This window comes from Pteropus medius, unplaced genomic scaffold, assembly GCF_902729225.1.
Source record: "Pteropus medius unplaced genomic scaffold, Ma_sr-lr_union100, whole genome shotgun sequence".
Classification (NCBI taxonomy): domain Eukaryota; kingdom Metazoa; phylum Chordata; class Mammalia; order Chiroptera; family Pteropodidae; genus Pteropus; species Pteropus medius.
In genome coordinates this window covers 1-19,605 of record NW_024345775.1, presented here as the reverse complement: position 1 = coordinate 19,605, position 19,605 = coordinate 1, and the positions used below count along the sequence as shown (strand labels likewise).

At 38.8% G+C, this 19,605-nt stretch overlaps 1 protein-coding gene across 10 annotated transcripts in view; it reads left to right on the top strand.

The window, feature by feature from the left end:
* The window catches only part of LOC120612197 (lysine-specific demethylase 5D), a 40,885-nt gene extending 23,655 nt beyond the window's left edge, over positions 1–17,230 (top strand). For 6 of the 10 annotated variants that reach the window (XM_039874671.1, XM_039874672.1, XM_039874675.1 and 3 more), the window contains 16 exons: positions 5,529–5,710; positions 5,807–5,969; positions 9,864–9,983; positions 10,110–10,304; positions 10,577–10,758; positions 10,841–10,965; positions 11,083–11,230; positions 12,832–12,928; positions 13,335–13,693; positions 14,101–14,239; positions 14,664–14,843; positions 14,971–15,108; positions 15,243–15,842; positions 16,109–16,187; positions 16,320–16,519; positions 16,628–17,230. In XM_039874671.1, coding sequence (XP_039730605.1) covers positions 5,529–5,710; positions 5,807–5,969; positions 9,864–9,983; positions 10,110–10,304; positions 10,577–10,758; positions 10,841–10,965; positions 11,083–11,230; positions 12,832–12,928; positions 13,335–13,693; positions 14,101–14,239; positions 14,664–14,843; positions 14,971–15,108; positions 15,243–15,842; positions 16,109–16,187; positions 16,320–16,519; positions 16,628–16,963 — 3,243 coding nt within the window. In that variant the 3' untranslated portion in view covers positions 16,964–17,230. The remainder of the gene's footprint in view (positions 1–5,528; positions 5,711–5,806; positions 5,970–9,863; positions 9,984–10,109; positions 10,305–10,576; positions 10,759–10,840; positions 10,966–11,082; positions 11,231–12,831; positions 12,929–13,334; positions 13,694–14,100; positions 14,240–14,663; positions 14,844–14,970; positions 15,109–15,242; positions 15,843–16,108; positions 16,188–16,319; positions 16,520–16,627) is intronic. The other 4 variants (XM_039874679.1, XM_039874673.1, XM_039874676.1 and 1 more) reach the window with 2 other exon arrangements.
* The last annotated feature ends 2,375 nt before the right edge of the window (positions 17,231–19,605 follow it).

Below are 19,605 nucleotides of genomic sequence, written 5' to 3'. Positions count from 1 at the left end.
ATCATTATGAAGTGACTTTTTTATCTTGAAGTTTGTTTTGTCAAATATAAGTACAGCTACATCTGCTTGTATCTGAATGACATTTGCTTGGAGTGTCATTTCCCAGCTTTCACTTTGAGACCATGTTTGTCTTTGGAACTAAAATGTGTCTCCTGGAGGCAGCATATAGTTGGGATTTATTTTTTTGATCCATTCTGCAACTCTCTGCCTTTTTATTGATCTGTTCAATCTATTTACATTTAGGGTGATTATTGAGATTTTCCTATAGCCATTTTATCTTTCATTTCCTGCTAGCTTGATATCTCCATTGCTTCTTTGTTCAAATGTTTCTGTCTGCTATTTTAGTTTGGTGGTATTTTATGACTTTTTTCCCTCTTTTTTTTAATGTTATTTGTCAGTTCCGGATTTTTTTTTTTTTTAGTTACTGTTAAATTTATGTAAAGAAAGTTTAATAACTACAGTAGTCTTTTTTTCATGTGCTATGTCTTATCTCCATTCTTTTTTGCAAATTCATACCTTTACCCCAACTCTTTTTTTCTTTTCGTTGTCTCAGATTTTCACTATTTATGCTGTCAGTTCATTTCTGGGTTACAGTAGCTATTGTCTTATTTTTATAAAAATGTTTTTACTTCATTTACCCATTGTGTAATATGTAAGTGTATAAAACCCTATCCTGAATAAAGTTTGCAATGTTCATGTTTCTGTCTGTTCGTAATCTTACTCATAGTTTTTTTGTTTTGTTTTGTTTTTGTCTTTTTGTTTCAAGTAGAATGACCCCCTTCAGTATTTCCTGTAATGCAGGCCTTGTGATGGAAAATGCTTTCAGGTTCTCTATGTCTGAAATGGTCTTTATTTCTCATTCACATCTAAAAGATAACTTGGCTGGGTATGTTCTTGGTTGGTAATAGTTTGAATATTTAGTTCTACTGTGTCCTAACTTGTAAAGTTTCTGCTAAAAAGTCTGATGGTAATCTAATGGATTTTTCTTTATAGATTACCAAATTCTATTCCCTGCCTGTCTTGAGAATTCCTACCTTGTCATTAACTTTTGATAGTTTTAATATTTGGGTCTTGGAGAACGCCTTTTTGGATTAAGATAATTATGTGTCTCTTTGTTTCTTTGATTCAAGAATCCAGTTCTTTGTATAGTTTGAAAAATCTTGTTGACTGTTTGTTTGAATATTTTCTTTGTTCCCTTTTCCCTGTCTTCTCCTTTTGGTATACCCATTATTCTTGTGTTGCCTTTTCCGATAAGTTAAGATAGTTCTTGTATAGAGTTCTTTCACTTTTGTTTCACTCTCATGTCTCTTCTCTTCTTCGATGTGTGTCATTTTCAGATTTCTGTCTTCATTGTCACTAATTCCATACTCCATCTTGTCAGCTAAGTTCGTTATTTTCATTCTTCATTTCTTTTTGAGTTCTTCAGTTCCAGAAGTTCTCTTTGGTTCTTTTTTAGTTTCAGTCCTTGGCAAATTTTTTCTGTTGTTCATTAATTTTGTTTCTGAGTTTATTAATCCATTGATTTGAAATTTTTTAATCTCAGTGAGGTTTTTCAGAACTGCAACCTTGAATTATCTGTCATTGAAATCTCATATTTTATATATTTATTTTCTGGAGTAGTTTTGTGTTCCTTCTGAGCTGCCTTGTCACTTTCATTGCTTATGTTATCCGATGAATTATTTTTTCACCTAGGCATTTATAGGAATGTTCTCTGCCTTCTTAAAAACACTTATTGTTATTGGAGTGATCGTCTTTTAGCAGGTTGATAAGAGATTTTCTTTTTTCCTGTAGGTGGTGCACAAACCTCCTGTACTGCTTAGGTCTCCCAGATCTCTGCTTTGTGGCAAAAAAAAAAAAAAGCCCTCTATTCTGTGGGGAGTTGAGTGTTTCCTCTGTGACTGGGTCACCTCTGTCCCAGGGCTCCACCTCCATGGGAGAATGTGGACCCCAGCCTCTGGAGAGGCCTTGAAATCCCGATACTGTCCCAGCAGCCAGATGCAGTGTTGTGTGGCCTGAATTGTCGGTGCCTCTGCTTAGATTAGCTTTCATAGGTGAGGTGTGGTACATCAGGTGAGGTCTCTGGTGTGCTTGTGGCTGTTTACCTCCAGTAATCTGGCTGCTAGCTTCAGCCACCTCCCATCTGTATCTCCACCACTGTCACTTGGACCAGCTGCCGTGTAAATCTCCACAGTTGTTACAGACTCCCAGCTCCACAGCTCCACAGCCAGATACTCTCCGCTGCAGTTGCCTCTGGGGCCTGTTGCTGTGCGTGGGAGTGTGGAGAAAGGCAGCCAGACTCTGTAACTCTGAACACAGCTTTCTAGAACATGGCTGTCACACTTCTGTGTCCCTCTCTGCTCTGGTCTCAGTCCTGATCCCTGGGTTCAGCTGCAGTACATGCTGATCACTCAGGCAGGAATGCTTGGGGCTACAGCAAGTGCAGGCCACAACCTGATTCCTTCCTTTTTCCCTCCTCCCCTGTTCACTTCAGTTTGCCCACCTTCAGATATTTATTACACAGATCTCTCAGACATATTGTATGTTAGGCTGGGAACCATTTGCTTGATTATAGCTGTTCAGCTTGTAATTTCAAGGGGACAGGTCAAGGGGACTCTTCACGCTGCCATGCTTCTTCCATCACTCCAATTATTCTTAATTGTATAATTTAGTGGCATTAAGTACACTCAGAATTATCAGGTATCACCACCATCCATTTACCAAATTTTTTTCACCAAAACAAACTTTGTACCCATTAAGTAATTCACCATTCTCTCCCAGCAGTTGCTGGTAATTATGATTCTCCTTTGTGAGCTTGACTGCTCGAAAGGTCATGTGAGTGGAATTATAGTTATTTCATTTTGCATAATGCCTTAAAAGATTCTACTTTATAATGTGTAGCAGATTTCGTTCCATTACTACTTTATTTTGTGTTTAACTGTTTTTTTTTCCAGTAGCTCATTTCCTGTTTATGTTTTCCTGTTATTTTATTAGTGGTTTCCTTGGGGATTACTATTATATTAACAGTAAATTGAATTAATACTAACTTAGTTCAGTAATATACAAAAACCTTTTTTTATGCCATATTCTCTGTCCTTTAGTTCCATCTTAATAAATTAATTTTATTAATTTATTGACAGTGGCAGTTCCATCTTAATAAATTAATTTTATTTGGGCATGTTCATGGTTTAAGGATAGTTTTGTGAATTATGAAATTCTTAATCTCTTTTTTTCTTTCATGACTTTAAATATGTCATTCTATTGCCTTTCGGTCTCCTTAGTTTCTGATGAGATAAAGGCTGAGAAATACTGAGGGATACCTTGTTGGAGAGCTGTCACCTTTCCCTTGCTGATAGAAGATTCTGTGGTTTCCATCACTTTGTCTCAGTGTGACTCTCTTTGAGTTTATTCTTTTTGGAATGCATCATGTTTGTTGGATGTCTGGATTGATGTCTTTTTTGTGGTGTGGGCTGTTATCATCCATTGTTTTTTCAAATGCTATTTTAGCCTTTTTTATCTCTGTTTATAACTTTAATTAAATGTGTGTTGGTTTGCTTAATAATGTGTTCTGTAGCTGTCTTAGGCTCTGTTTATTATCCTTTATTCTTTTTGCTCCTCAGGGTGATTAATCGCAGTTGACCTATCTTTGAGTGTGCTGGTATTTAGTTTTGCCTATTCATTCCTCTAGTGAAGTTTCTACTTTAGTTGTGATATTTTGCAGCTCCTAAATTTCTGTTTGAGACCTTTTTATATACTTTTATTGTCTTTTTTGAGTCTGTTTCAGGAAACATTGTTCTCTTGGCCTCCATGGTTCTTTGTCCATGGTTTCCTTTATTTTTTTGAGTATATTTATGATACTTAATTTAAATTCTTTTTTTTAGAAAGTTTGATATCTCTGTTCTCTCAGTGAGGTTTTGTTTTCTTTCACCGAATGGGCCATAATTTCTGTTTGTTTGTTCTTTTGTTTATTTGTTTTGCATACCTCAATTTTTTGTTGATATCCAAACATTTTTGAATATTTTAATGTAACTAGAAATCAGATTCTCCCCTCCCTTAGGATTATTGTTGCTGCTTTTTTGGGGTCACATCTATTTGTAGTAAGTGGCTTTTCTAAACTATTTTTGCTAAGATTCTATTTTTTTAAAACATTGTCTCAACATACTCTTTCATTCTTTGCAAATGAGTTCTTCCTATGACCTTTCAGTGCATACACAAGCCATGTACAACTCTTCTACAACTCTTACTCTTGCACAGAACTTGAAAGTCAGCCAAAAGTGAACATATACAGACTTTTTTCCTCAGCCTGTTTCCTGACCTAGGTATTGGTGGCTTTTCTAGATTCCTGGGAATATATGGAACCTTTTCGGATTTCTTAATCCCCAAAACATCTCAATCCCAGTTTATCCTCTTAGGCCTTTTGCCTGTCTGTTGTTTTACTCAGCTGCTATCCTTTGCTCTAGGAAGGATTGGTTTGTTCATTTGCCTTTCAGTATTTTCAAGAAATGTCCTCCATAGCTGCTTTTTAACTCTAAGAAATAGTTCTGAGTTAGTAAAATAAGGATAAGCCTTTTGCGTAAGTTCTTCATTATACTTCTAGACAGGTCAACACAAATTGTTCTTTGAGAACAACGTCTCCTTTGTTACTTCTGGAACCAAGTACTGATATGGGCAGTACAGACCACTGTCTTCAAGATTACCACTGACACATATGGTGGGGGATGGGCAACTAAGTTAAAACTGGTTGCAATAAACCCTTGAGTGTTATCCAGAGTACTGATAAAGTTGAATCTGATATATTTCGCCAGTTTTCTTTGGCTTCTATGGAGAGATGAGCTATTAATAGTTTCCTACTCTGAGATTTCACTGTTATCCTTCCGAACTAGCCAACAGTTTTTTAATATTGCCCAAAAGTGCATTAATAAGTTGTTTTAAAATACAAGAAAAAATGAATAAGATAGGATAAATAACATAATAATTTAGCAGTTTGGGAGTAAGGGAGCATCTCAAATAGTGGAAAATACACAGTTTAGTACTAAGGTTTGGCAGATTTTAGAGGATAATATGTTTTTTTGTTTCATTATTTTTGGTGCGTTACTCCAGAAGCATATACAGAAAGATATGGTTATGATATTTAGAAGATGTAATTTACCTAAGGAATAACATGTTGTTTATAAATTTTAATTAGAGGCCTGACGGAATGTTTAGAGCCTAGCAGGTAGCTGATAAGTGGCATAAGTGACTTTAAAGAACATTTATGGCTGGTACTTGGTAGTTTCAAGGGAGGATGAATCTTAATGTGAATTATGGATAATTAATGTTCTGATTAGTGTTCTGTCCCCAGAAGAAATAATTTCGGTTTACATTCAGATATGGCCTCCTGAGGGATTGTGAGTACTAGGATTTTATTTCTCAGCTACAGGAAACAGCATGCCCTGAGAGCACAATTGTGCTACTGTATATGCCTTGCTTAGTTTGCTTTTCTTTACCCAGTCCTGCTCCCTACCCACTCTGGCAAATGTCTTACCTGACAGGAGTATGCGACCAGTGGTTGGAATTTGAATGTGATGCCTGTTCTGGATCGGTCTGTTCTCTGCCACATCAATGCAGACATCTCTGGCATGAAGGTTCCCTGGCTATATGTGGGCATGGTATTCTCAGCATTTTGTTGGCATATTGAGGATCACTGGAGTTATTCCATTAACTACTTGCACTGGTGAGCGTTGCCCAAATAGCTGGGGGTGGATGTCAAGACTTCTTCCATAATCAAGGGTGTGTCCAGGCTTTAAATGTCTCCTCTTTACCTGACCAGGGGTGAGCCAAAGACCTGGTATGGGGTGCCCTCACTGGCAGCAGAGCATTTGGAGGAGGTGATGAAGAGGCTGACACCTGAGTTGTTTGATAGCCAGCCTGACCTTCTACATCAGCTTGTCACCCTCATGAATCCAAACACCCTCATGTCCCATGGTGTGCCAGTGAGTACTTGGATTTAATTGATGCCGTACGGTGGAGAGGGAATGAGGAGAACTTAATTTTGGAGAAAATATTTGCATTTTGATGTGCAGGCTAGGTTTAGTATCATTACATCTCTATTTCCCTTGTTGTGCTTCTGTGAAGCTATATTCCTACATAGATCACTAATGTATCTTTAGATGGAAGGAAAGGAGAGATCAGATAATTATTTAACAACATAAAATTTGAAACCTAGATTTTGTCCCTTAATCTGCCTCCTAGTCTTAGATTAGTTTTCGTACATTACTGATATAAATTCTAATTTTATAAAACCTAAATTGGGTTCAGGAAGGGATTTCAGACTTGAGAATTTCCAGAATTGATTTACATCAGCCAATTTTGCAAAAGACAATAAGCCAGACTTTGCAGGAGAAAAGTAGTGCACTCAATTTCTGTAGCACACTACACATTTTCTCTTATGAATTTCTAAGGTCTGAGTTAATCTCTACACAGCTTTTATGTCTAACTCCTTTAGATTTTCCATTTGCATAATAGAGACTTGGTATTTTCAAGGCTCCCTTTCAGTTCTGATATTTTTATCAGTTTTTACTTGCACTTTAACTCCTTACATAAATCACTTTGTCTCATGAAAAAATAACCCTCAGTATCGATGATAATTATAACAGCCATTTATTATACCGTTTGTCTTGCCTCATGAGTCTTTTTATTTTTTTTCCTCCTGTGTATACTGAACATATACTTCCACACATATTCAGGGCTAGGATTTGTGTTTTTCATCTAGCTTGTCTAATTTTATATATATATTCATAGTATTCTTTTATCCTTTTTATTTTCTTAAGGGTAGTAGTATTCCAATTTTTATTTCTGATTTTAATAATTTGTCTTCTCTCTTTGAATTAATTTTGTTAATTCAAGAAACTTGCTTTAGGTTTTGTTGATTCTCTGCTTTCAATTCTGTATTTCACTAATTTCTTGAATCCATTTGTCAATATCCTATATCTCATAACAATTTTTTACTTAAAGTATCTGTTCTGTGATGTTTGTGTAGCCCTCAGCTCTCTTTTGGTCTTTTGTTTGCATGATATATACCTTTCCATTCTTTCACTTTCATCTTATTTGTGTCATTATGTCTAGGTGAGGTAAAGTTGGATCATGTTTTTTAATTTATTTTGCCAGTCTTTGCTTTTTGAGAGTTTAATTTTTAAGTTAATAATTACCAAAAGAAGGAACTTAATTCTGCCATTTTGTTGTTTTCTGCCTGTCATTTTTTTTTATTCTTAATTCTCTCATTCCTGTTTCTTTGTGTTTGATTAGTCTAGTGTTTCAGTTCATTGCCCTTTTTTATTGTATTTTTTAGTTATTTTTTTAGTTACTTTGGTATTACAACTACTATTTTAATTTTAACATTTTAGTTTGAGTTAATACTAAGTACCTTCAATAGTAAGTTCCATAACTTACTGAATATGTATAGCTCTTGGGTTCTTATGTATCTCTGTCTCTCTTCCTTTATATTGTCACACATTACATCTTTGTATATTGTTTACCTATTTTAGTTTTATGATTATCGTTTCATGTATTTTTCTTTTCAATTATAAAGAAAATAGGAGGAGTCATAAAAAATACAGTACTGGGTTTTATATTTGCCTGTTTAGGTACTTTTATCATTGTTCTTATTTTCTTCATGTAGCTTTTAGTTCTCTGGGGAACTATTTTATCTATTTTTCTTTTTCTTTCATCACTTGAAATGCATTATGTCATGCCTTCTGGCATCCCTGATTTCAGATAAGAAATCTGCAAATAATCTTATTCAAGATCTATTACATAGGATGAATTGCTTCTCTCTTGCTGCTCTCGGTATTCTTTGTCTTTAGCTTTTAACAGTTTGATTATATTGCCTCTCTGAGTTTATCCTACTTGAAGGGCATTAAGGTTCTTGAATGTGTAGATCATTCTTTCTTAAAGTTTTTGAGTTGTTCACCCATTATTTCTTAAGATATTCTGTCTCTTTATCTCACTCCTCTTCTGGGACTCCCAGTATGCATATATTAGTTTTCTATATGATCTCCTACATGTCTTTTAGGCTGTTTATTTTTCTGAATTTTCTTTTCCCTTTGCTACTCAAATTAGGTAATCTCAATTGACCTGTTTTATTTAAATTTTATTTTTTTTTAACTCACAGAAAATCTATATCAAATCATCTTCAAAGTAACAAAAACAAACTAGGACTAGGTGCGTATCCCTGGTCATGCTCCAGGCCCTCTCCCACTTTCAACCTCTCTCATTCCAGCTAAATGATTAGTCTGTTGATTGTTGAGATTGAGAGAGGAAAGCCCTAGGGGAAGAATAGTGGAAGTGGAGAGTGAGGTGGAAACAGGAACCTTTTGGAGCTCTGATTGCCAGGAGATCCCAAGGACTGCTGAGCAGGACACTGGAACAGTAGGCCCAGCCAGCTCCTGCAGCACTATCTTTTGTCCATTGGTAGAGTGAAGAATGAGAGTAGAGAACCAGTCCTCTGTAATGGCAGTATTTGGTGTTGAAATCCTCACAGCTTTCACTGACCTATTTTAAAACTCACTGATTCTTCGTTCTGCCTGCCCACATCTACTGTTTAAAATATCCAGAGCATTTTTCACTTTAATTGTGGTACTTTTTTAGTTTTCAGAATACTTTTCTGTTTCTTTTTTCTAATTTTTGTCTCTTTATTGAGATTGTCTCTTTGGGGGAGACATGTTAACTTGAGCCTATTTAAGACAGTTTATTTTCTGTCTTTGTCCACTAAGTTCAGTGCCTGGGTTATCTCAGGCTTAGTTGTATTGAATAGCCAGACATTCTTGTTTATTCATATATCTCCTAATTTTTTCTTGGAAACTGGACATTTTTAACATTATATTATGGCAGTTTTTCTTGTTGCTGCTTTTTTATTTTTAGAAGTAGTAGTATCATTTAGTTGAAAGTCAGCCACAGTTGGGAACTTATTAGAGTCTTCTCAGGTTTTTTTCTCACATGTATGTGGTTATCTCAGTTCCCAGGAATACACGAGAGCTGCTCAGAGCCCTTATCCCACAGTGTGTTTTACCACAAGTGGCTGTACTATGGCTATATATTTTCCATTACTTAGTTTCAGCAAACATGCCTGGGAAGCCAGTTGTGTTCTGGGGAAACTCTCAGGTAAATATAGGTATAGATCCTTGAGCTAGGGAGCCATCAAAACAAATAGCCTCACTTCTTTGCAGATAAGATCCACATTGTGTTCTGTGGCACCAGCAAGCTTTACTAGGATCTTAGACTGCTGTCCCCAAGGTACCTTCTGAGATTGGGTTAGAAGGGTTATAGGCAGGAGATTTATAGCACAGTGCTCTTTTACCAAAATTTATAAGTTTTTTTGTTTCATTTTGTCCGTTAAATGTTATCTTGGTATTTGTAGTTTATGATTTTATTACACAGTTTTGAAAATGTTTTGATGCTTATTGTTTTATTAGAGGGATTAAACTTTGGATTTCTCGTTTTATTAATAAGCTGACAGAGGGATGAGGGATTTCATTCCTCTGTCAGCTTATTGTTTTAGTAGAGGGATGAAATTTTGGATTTCCCCTTTTATCATTCACGGTGGAATTATTTCCTCCTTTTAAAATTTACATTTACTTATTAACTGAATAAATAATCCTCCTCTCATGTTCATGGACCGTTCATATTTCTTTCTTATATTGCACATTGTTTTTCTTTGTATTCTCCGAATATTAACCTCACATTTTTATTTTCTCTTTTAAGGAACAAAAATAAAGTAAAGTCTATGTGTCTTTCTACTGTTTCCCCATATCTATAACAAGATTCAAAGGCATTCTTAACTCCACATTCCATCATTAGTCTTAACCCACACTCCCTTCTCACTTTTTTAGGTTGTTCGCACAAACCAATGTGCAGGAGAATTTGTCATCACTTTTCCTCGTGCTTACCACAGTGGTTTTAACCAAGGCTACAACTTTGCTGAGGCTGTCAACTTTTGCACTGCTGACTGGGTGAGTCTGGGATGTGGTGATCTTGCAGACTTCTATCAAGTCATAGATAATAAAAGTAGAAGTCACTACAGAGCACCTAAGCAGTTGATTCGAAAATGGCCACACAAAGTATTGAATTACTTGCAGCTACCAGCTGGACGCCAGTGCATCGAACACTACCGCCGGCTCCGGCGTTACTGTGTCTTCTCCCATGAGGAGCTCATCTGCAAGATGGCTGCCTTCCCTGAGAAGCTGGACTTGAATATGGCTTTGGCTGTGCACAAGGAGATGTTCATAATGGTGCAGGAGGAGCGACGTTTACGAAAGGCCCTGTTGGAGAAGGTGGGTGGTAGGCAGCAGGGCTTAGGGATTCAGTGGAATAGAATATGGAAGAGAGACAAGGAGACAAAAATTGAGTATTGTGTTCTTCATCTCTTAACTCATACATTTTGAAGTGGAAATACAGAGACTATGTGTTTATATGTTTTTCTTCCAATTTCTCTACAGCAATCCTTACAAAGTTGAGCCCACAACGGGGCTCAGTGTTGGCTGAGGTGGGGTGTCTGCAACCCTGCTCCTAGTCTTTACAGTATATATGGGTTGAACACCCCCAGGGCATCACGGAGGCTGAACGAGAGGCTTTCGAGCTGCTCCCAGATGATGAACGCCAGTGCATCAAGTGCAAGACGACGTGTTTCCTATCAGCCTTGGCCTGCTATGACTGCCCAGGTGGCCTTGTCTGCCTTTCACACATCAACGACCTCTGCAAGTGTTCAAGTAGCCGGCAGTACCTTCGGTGAGCATGGTGCCTACTTGGAGGATGCATAGCAAGTTATAGAACTGGGCCAGATACGCTTTTCCTTGCCCTTTTTTTCCAGGTATCGATACACCTTGGATGAACTCCCCACCATGCTGCATAAGCTGAAGGTTCGGGCTGAGTCCTTTGACTCCTGGGCCAACAAAGTACGAATGGCTCTAGAGGTGGAAGATGGCCGAAAGCGCAGTAAGTGAGAAGAATGGAAGACCCCATGAGCTAGCTTTTTTCTTATAGCATTGTAAGCCTTGCTTCTCCACATTTTCATAGCACTGCCTACCTCTTGCAAATTTACTCTTTCTCAAGGCTTTGAAGAGCTAAGGGCACTGGAGTCTGAAGCCCGTGAGAGAAGATTTCCTAACAGTGAACTGCTTCAACGATTGAAGAACTGCCTGAATGAAGCAGAAGCTTGTGTCTCCCAAGTCCTGAGACTAGTCAGTGGCCAAAAGGCTAGGTACGTTGGAGAAAGGGCAGAAAAGGATGGCATTTTGTAAAAATGGATAATGGAAATGGATAGGCTATAAATAAAGAATGTACATAGCAAAAGTTAGTATATTATATATGATATTAGTGACCAAAACTTACATAGATGAACTATTTGAAGAAGCACAGTTTCAACACTGAGTCAGTTATAGTGACAGCGGTGAGATGAGACATGAAAACGATGTAAAATTAACTAGAAATAACTGTAAGTACACAATTTCCAACATATGATATACAGGCATATCTTGCTTCATTATACTTTGCTTTAGTACTCTTCACAGATTTTTTTTACAAATGGAAAGCAAGACCCTCTACATACAAAAATGTTATTACTTGATTTACTGTGATGCTTAACTTTGTTGCGGTGGTCTGCAACTGAACCTATAGTATTTCTAAGGAATGCTCCTAGTTCATCCTTTTACTGTCAATAGCAATAGAAATGAAAATGGGATAGAAAAATTATAATCCAGCCATACTTGGTAAGCAAACTTTGCAGAGGTGTCCAGCATCAGATTCTCCACAAAATTCATTCTTGGCTAAATGAAAGTCTTAAATTTTATTTACTTGATGGTTGTCAAATGTATGTGATAATATATATATGTCTATTTTTTTTGGCTGAAATATCAAGTGAGTAATTATATACATGTGTTTTATAAACTTTAGATAAAAGAGGACCTATTAATCACATCAAATAATCTTATTTTTCTAATTTAAAGAATTAAAAAATTGAAGATAGTAGTAATAATTCTCTTTTTACAGAGAACCTTTTTTACTGTCTATACTTAAGAAATAAAAACTTTCCCACGTTGACCTAGTCATACTTGTATCAAGTTTCCTTGCTTTTAATATTTATGAACTTGACCTATCTCAACTTGTCCTTCATCTACCTTCTTGGCCTCTTCATTTCTTCCTTCTCGTATAATTATACTCAAAGGATACATCCTAGAACTTATCACTTGGAACTGTTTTACTTCTGACACAATAAACTCTTTCAATTTTTCCTTTATCTACAGTATCGATTAATTTGACCCTTCCATATCATCACAAAAATTTGCTTCTTAATCATGCTATATGTTTTGCTAGAAAACTCTGATTTATTCCAATTACAATTAATGTATTTATTATCTTTAGCCTCACTGTGAAAGCTATTACTGTTATATCCTGTTAGCTATTTACTTTTATGTTGCCTTCTTATTCTTCATTTTGACGACCTTATAGCTCTTAATTACTATAGAAAGTAAACACTATCTAGAGGCTATTTTCCAGTTTTGTTCTCTTGAAAAGGAGTCTATTTTCAGTCCTCTGTCTAAGATACTAACTCCAGGCACCATACTGTTAAATTTATGCAGAAACTTGGATTCTCTCACTTTGAAATCTTCATAGTCTCTTTTGTGTTAACAGTTCTGTCACTACACAATGTTGTTAAGTTTTTTCATTTTAATGTATTGGTTCAGATGATCTTTGAAGATCTTACTTAACATGGATGGAAATTAGGTACTGGATTTCTCAGAATACTTGAAAAATGGTTTTAGCAGGTTTACTTAGTGAGTTCTTTCTCCCTCACTTTTGCAGAGTTGAAACTCCACAGTTGACCCTGACAGAGCTCCAGGTCCTTCTTGAGCAGATGGGCAGCCTGCCCTGTGCCATGCATCAGATTCGGGACGTCAAAGTAAGGACAGGCTTGGGAAGATGCAATTCTTGTTAACAACCAGTACTAGCAAAGTATGAAATAGCAGGGAAGCTTGAGAATCTGATTGTTCTAAGTTCTTTATAATCATCTATACATCTTCCTTAGAAGCTATGCAGATAAGCAGTTACTGAACTAGTTTTATCCTAATAGCTTAAAATTATCCAAACAAAATACCAAACAAAACCTGAAGGTGGTGGAGAGAATCTTTTTCAGACTTCAGAGTATTAGGACATTTATTTGTATCAAACATATCATGTCTTAGGAATAATTTAAGATGAGAGTGAATCAGCAATATATGCCTATGTGACAAGATGAACAGATCAAGGCCAGGCAGTCGAGAATCTAGATGGCTAAAGAATCTGTTCTTTATTCTGTATTTCTGCAGGGTGTCCTGGAACAGGTGGAGGCCTACCAAGCTGATGCCCGGAAGGCCCTAGGTTCCCTGTCCCCTAGTCTAGGGCTCCTGCGGTCCTTGTTGGAGAGGGGGCAGCAACTGGGTGTGGAAGTGCCTGAAGCCCATCAGCTCCAGCAGCAGATGGAGCAGGCACGATGGCTAGATGAAGTGAAGCAAGCACTAGCTCCTACAGCCCAAAAGGGTTCCCTGGTCATCATGCAGGCGCTGTTGGTTACAGGCACCAAGGTAGCCTCCAGCCCTTCTGTGGATAAGGCCCGGGCTGAGCTTCAGGAGCTGCTGACCATTGCAGAATGCTGGGAGGAAAAGGCCCATTTCTGCTTGAAGGACAGGTGGGGCCCAACCTTTCCACATATATACCCTGACTCTAGTCTTCAGAGTTTGAGAGTTGTATGGCTTCAGTGGGTTATCTTGGTACCAGACTCCAAGTTAGGCATCTGCTGACCTATAATGATTGGTATGACATGTTACCAGTCTGATACATATTCCTACTATGTAAAAGCAGTAATTGGGTAACTTCCTGGTCTTAGTTCTCAGATTATAGACATCAGACATGATTTATAAGAAATATGTATTCGTATTTGTGTAGAGAGATCCTCAGAATCGGTTGATAATGGCTCACTTTAACTCTTGAATTTTTCCTTGTGTATGCTTTTGTCAGGGAAATGTAGGACCAAAAATATGCATATTATACAGGTAATATTTAAGGATGGATTTCTCTTTCCTCCGATATATTTAGGCAGAAGCATTCACCAGCGACACTGGAAGCCATTATCCATGAGGCAGAAAACATCCCTGTTTACCTGCCTAACATTCAGGCACTCAAAGATGCTCTGACTAAGGCACAGGCATGGATTGCTGATGTGGATGAGATCCAAGTGAGGACCTTGTTTTTCTTAGTTTTGTATTGTAGGCATGCAGCTAGAACAAAGAGTCTATCTAAGACCTTTTAATTCAGTTGGTTTGTATTGGACATTGGAGGTACTGGGGGGCAACTTAAAGAAGCTGAGACTATCAAGATAAGAATGATGAAAAGAGAACCATATGTATGGGTCTGTAGCTGAACAGGCACCATCAAAGGGAGAGGGTGAGATGAAGCAAAATGTAACAATAAGTGGCCTGTTAATTGAATCTTTTTTCCCTGATCCAGGGAAACTAGGAGTTCTGGATAAAAAGTATCCTATTTTTTACTTTAGAATAGTCTAGATTTTGTTTATGACACCATAGCATGATGCTCAGCACAGTTGAGAAATAATGATTTTTGACCTGCCTTAACTGAGCTTTTCTCTTGCCCCATACCAGAATGGTGACCACTACCCGTGCTTGGATGACCTGGAGGGCCTAGTAGCTGTGGGCCGGGACCTACCTGTGGGTCTAGAAGAGCTGAGACAGCTAGAGCTGCAGGTACTGACAGCACACTCCTGGAGAGAGAAGGCATCTAAGACCTTCCTGAAGAAGAATTCATTTTACACACTTCTAGAGGTGAGGCCTGAGCCCCTGAACTATTTGAGATTACTTATGAGAATGTAAGAGTTGGTTTGTGCTGAGGATGCGGCGGGGAGAGAGGTCGGAGAATCATGGCCATTCCTTTCCTTCCTGTTTGCCTCAGGTGCTCTGCCCATGTGTAGATGCTAGCTCAGATGGCAGTAGACGGAGCCGGTGGATGGAGAAGGAGCTGGGATTATGCATATCTGACACAGAGCTGCTGGGACTGTCTGCACAGGACCTCAGGGACCCAGGCTCTGTGGTAAGGAGTTTGGGCCCAGATGAGGAGAAGAGCCTGCCGATGATAGTCTGAAGGGGACCATGGCAGCAGGGTGTTAATGGCACCAGAGTAAGGTAGGAGTGCTGACCTCCTCTCCCCTGTCCCGGGCATGGCAGATTGTGGCCTTCAAGGAGGGGGAACAGAAAGAAAAGGAGGGTATCCTGCAGCTGCGTCGCACCAACTCTGCCAAGCCCAGTCCACTGGCATCATCGACCACGGCTGCCTCTGCAACTTCCATCTGTGTGTGTGGGCAGGTGCCAGCTGGGGTGGGAGCTCTGCAGTGTGACCTTTGTCAGGAGTGGTTCCACGGGGGATGTGTGTCGGTACCCCGCCTTCTCAGCTCCCAAAGGCCCAGTCTCACCTCATCCCCACTGCTGGCCTGGTGGGAGTGGGACACCAAATTCTTGTGTCCTTGGTGCATGCGCTCACGGCGCCCACGCCTAGAGACCATCCTGGCACTGCTGGTAGCCCTGCAAAGACTGCCTGTGCGGCTGCCTGAGGGTGAGGCACTTCAGTGCCTCACAGAGAGAGCCATTGGCTGGCAAGGCCGTGCTAGGCAGGTTCTGGCTTCTGAGGATGTGACAGCTCTATTGGGACAGCTGGCCGAAGTTCGTCAACAGCTCCAGGCTGAACCCAGGCTAGAGGAGCTCCCTACCCAGCTTTCAGCCCCTGCCTTTGAGCCTCTGAGAGGAGGAGGTAGCAAGGATATGCCTAAGGTAAGCTATGCAGCCCATCTTTTATCAGTTTCTTTGTATCTCTTAGGCATATCCCTGTTTACGCTCCACTCTTGTCCTTGGTCTTATTTGCACATTGTTTTAGTGCAGCATCCCTGGCCTACTCTGCATTCTGTCCAGATGTCTGCTGTCAATCTATGTCTGCCTTCCTCCTTCAAGAGATAGGGATATGGGTCCCAAACTTAGGGCTATGGGAGGAAGAATAGATCTATTTATCTGTTTCCATCCATTCTTACTTGCCTTGGCAGGTCCAGGGGTTGCTGGAAAATAGAGACAGAATGACGTGTCCTGAGGAGGTAGCCCTTGCACAGGACCCAAGTAAGAGAGGTAGATACGGGTGTGAGTAGGCTATTCATTAGATAACACCAGAGTGACCTGTTTGGTCTTCGCTCTGTTGTAGGGGTAGGGTCAAACCAGAGGCAATTGTCTAACAAAACTTGTCCACACCCCACCCCCCAGATCTGGACCTGCTGTCCTCATTATTGCCACAGTTATCTGGTCCTGTATTAGAACTGTCCGAAGAAACCCGGGCCCCACTGGAGGAGCTCATGTTGGAGGGTGATCTGCTTGAGGTTACCTTGGATGAAAACTACAGCATCTGGCAGCTGCTGCAGGCTGGGCAGCCTCCAGACCTGAAGCGGATTCGTACACTTCTGGAGGTGAGAAAACAGGTCATGGCAGGGACAGATTTCAGGCATATCAGGCAAGGAGTCCAGGCCTGACCACTGGCCCACTACCCTTTTCTGCTTGTCTTTGTGTGATTGTAGCTGGAGAAGCCTGAGCATCAAGGAAGTCGGACAAGGGTCCGGACATTGGAGAAGCGACAGCGGCGACAACAGAAAGTAGATCTGGGTAGAAATAGCAAGGATCTTCAAGAAGAGCTAGAGGCAAAAAAAGCCCGGAGCTCAGGCGTTAAGCCTGAGGAACAAGAGTTTGTTGAGGAAGCAGAACATGAAAATATACTTCTAACACCGACAGACCATAGTCCCATTTTGAAAGGAAACCGGAATAGCTTACAACAGAAAGATTCAGATCCTATGATCTCTTTACCTTCTTTAACCCCTTTACTACACTTGTCTTACCCTCGGCACCAAGTGTTGTGACAAGCAGCATAAAAGTTGTTTTATTTTGAATTTCATTGCTTTCTAGGCCTTCCTAAATCCTGCACCTTCTTTCCTATTGAGAATTTGTCCCTTTAGTGTTTCATGCCCTAAAGGTAGTGTTTTAAAGTCATTTCCTAAGGACAGTGCACTGTATGCCTCTTTCCAGAAGTCTCTTGGCAGCAGCATTACTGGGTTTAGCATACAGTGATTTTCTAAGCCAGTTTCATTCTAGACTGTGGCAAATAAAACTTGAGAAAGGCAAATGTGTCTAACTTTTCTTTTTCCAGTATTATTTTTATTCCTTATTTTATCTTTAAAATATTTTGGGGCTTTAAGTCTTCTTGCACCTTCATTTTATAACTCTTTTCTCACTTTGGTTAAAAATGAGGGTGGGAAAAAACCACATAGCATGATGTAATTACTTGTTAGTAGAGCAAAACAAGAAGTTCTTAGTTCCAGCAGCTGGGTGTTTTTAATTTGATTTCTTCTGTTAAAAGTTAAACAATGGGTGATTTTAAAACTGATTTGCACTTCTTGGAATATAGGAGTGAAGGGCTAAAGTCAACAAATCTAAAAAGTTTTAAAACTCATGATCCTTTTTATGTTAAGGCTGAGAAGTGGTAATTTCCTGTAACTTCAAGGTTGAGCTCTCAGTTCGTTTTTCCAGCATAATTCATTGAAAAGTTTTTTCTCTCTTTAATAGCTTTATTATCCCTTTGTTGAAAAATCTATTGGCTGTAGTCATGTGTTCTTTTTCATTGTTTCAATGTACCCATTGTTCTGTTTTATTGTTGAACTATGTTTATTCTTTTAGGAATGACACTCAGTTGTCTTGTTTACTAAACTTTTCATAAGTTGAATAATCAGTACAGTAAAATGATTCCTCCTACTTTATTCTTTTTCAGATAATTTTACTAGTTTAGTACCAACCTGTTTTCCATATGCAGTTGGCTTTAAATCCAAATATGATAAATCTAAACTTGAAATTATAACTCCCAGTTTTTCCTGTTCTTTCAAATTATAAATACAATATTTTGATCTGCTATACTTGTAAGAATTCAGCAATATTAGTGTGTAAATGTCTTAAAAGCATTAATCCATTGAACTTTCTTGTGTCTAAGTGACCCAGACATATATTGTACTTCTGTCCTTCAGTAATCAGATTATTTTGGCTCAGTTTGAATCTTAAATCAGTACTTTCCCCTCTATTCCTGCTGACTCCAGCAAGTGTAAGCCTATTTCACTGTATAAAATAGGTCTACACATGGCCTGTTAAGAACCAGGTCGCAGGAGGTGAGCGGCAGACGAGAGAGCAAAGCTTCATCTATACTTGAAGCAGCCACTCATCACAATAACATCACCACCTCAGCTCCACCTCATCATCAGGCATTAGAGTCTCATAGGAGCACCAGTCCCTGGTACTGAAAAAGTCAGATTATGCCTTAAGGAACATCTAGGAAGCACCTTCCCAATCCATCTGAGCCCAGTCCAAGCATAACCATTGTTAATGGGGAGTTGTTTCCTCCACTTTTCTCCTTCACGTCTAGAGAATCCAAGATCAGTGTTTGGGGAGATAGGTGGCTTTCAAAATCTTCCCGCTGTTCCTCCTAGTGTCCTCCTGAGGTGCCCAAGATTCCTAGTCTGCAGGAAAGGTCTCTTTAGGCCTCGGCATATTCCTGCATACTAGACTTGGGGAATTTACACCAGTGCTTATAATCAGGTTCTGCTAACCCCACCTTCCTCAATGTAGTCTGTTATATGACTTTATATCGTGACAGAATGACATTCCTTTCACACCACAGACAACCATTTCTTTGCACCTGCACCCTATTATACAAACTCTGTATTCAAATCTGAAGGAAAACAGAAGCACTGTTGGCATGCTAGCTGTTGTTTTCAAGTAATGGTGGTGTTTCATCAAGTCAGGTACTTCATGCATAAAAAGGAAAAAAAAACATATCCCAAGGAACAATCAGTTCTGCATGGACACCAGTATGGATGTAAAAAGAAACCTAAAGACACCATCTTGATTCCTTGTTCTGACCATCTTTGGGTAAAACACCTAGTGTTTTTACCATAACAATTTATCAGGAGCTCTCTTCTTTTTTTGTCTAGTGACAGGGTTTTGGTACTGCTGGTTGTCAGGGGACGGTTCTCAGCAAAGGTTGCAGGTACCCTTTGGATGGTTGGTGGCTCTGTGTGAGTGAAAGCCTGGTTTTAACATCAGAAAAAAAAATGCAAGTGTTGTGGAACAGAATGTTGGCAGGTAGTTTAAGGATAAACTATCCTTTAATGAAATTTGGAGCTTGTCTTTCAAATTATATTGTAAAAAGAAGTCACAAACAGAAATGCAAAAATATTGACATATTTGCTAATGTAATTAACTTTCCCATTGTTATTGCATCACATGGCTTCAAATTTGTCTTTCGTTCTTTATATCTGAAGGCCTCCCTTTAGTATTTCTTGAAAGGCCATATACTAACAGCCCTCAGCTTTTATCAGTCTTAATTATTGCTTCATTTTTTAACTACAGTTTTGCTAAACATAAAAATCTTCTTTGGCTTTTCTCTCTTACTGAATATGTCATTTCACTATACCCTTGCCACTATGGTTTATGATGATAAATTGGTCCTTAATTTTTT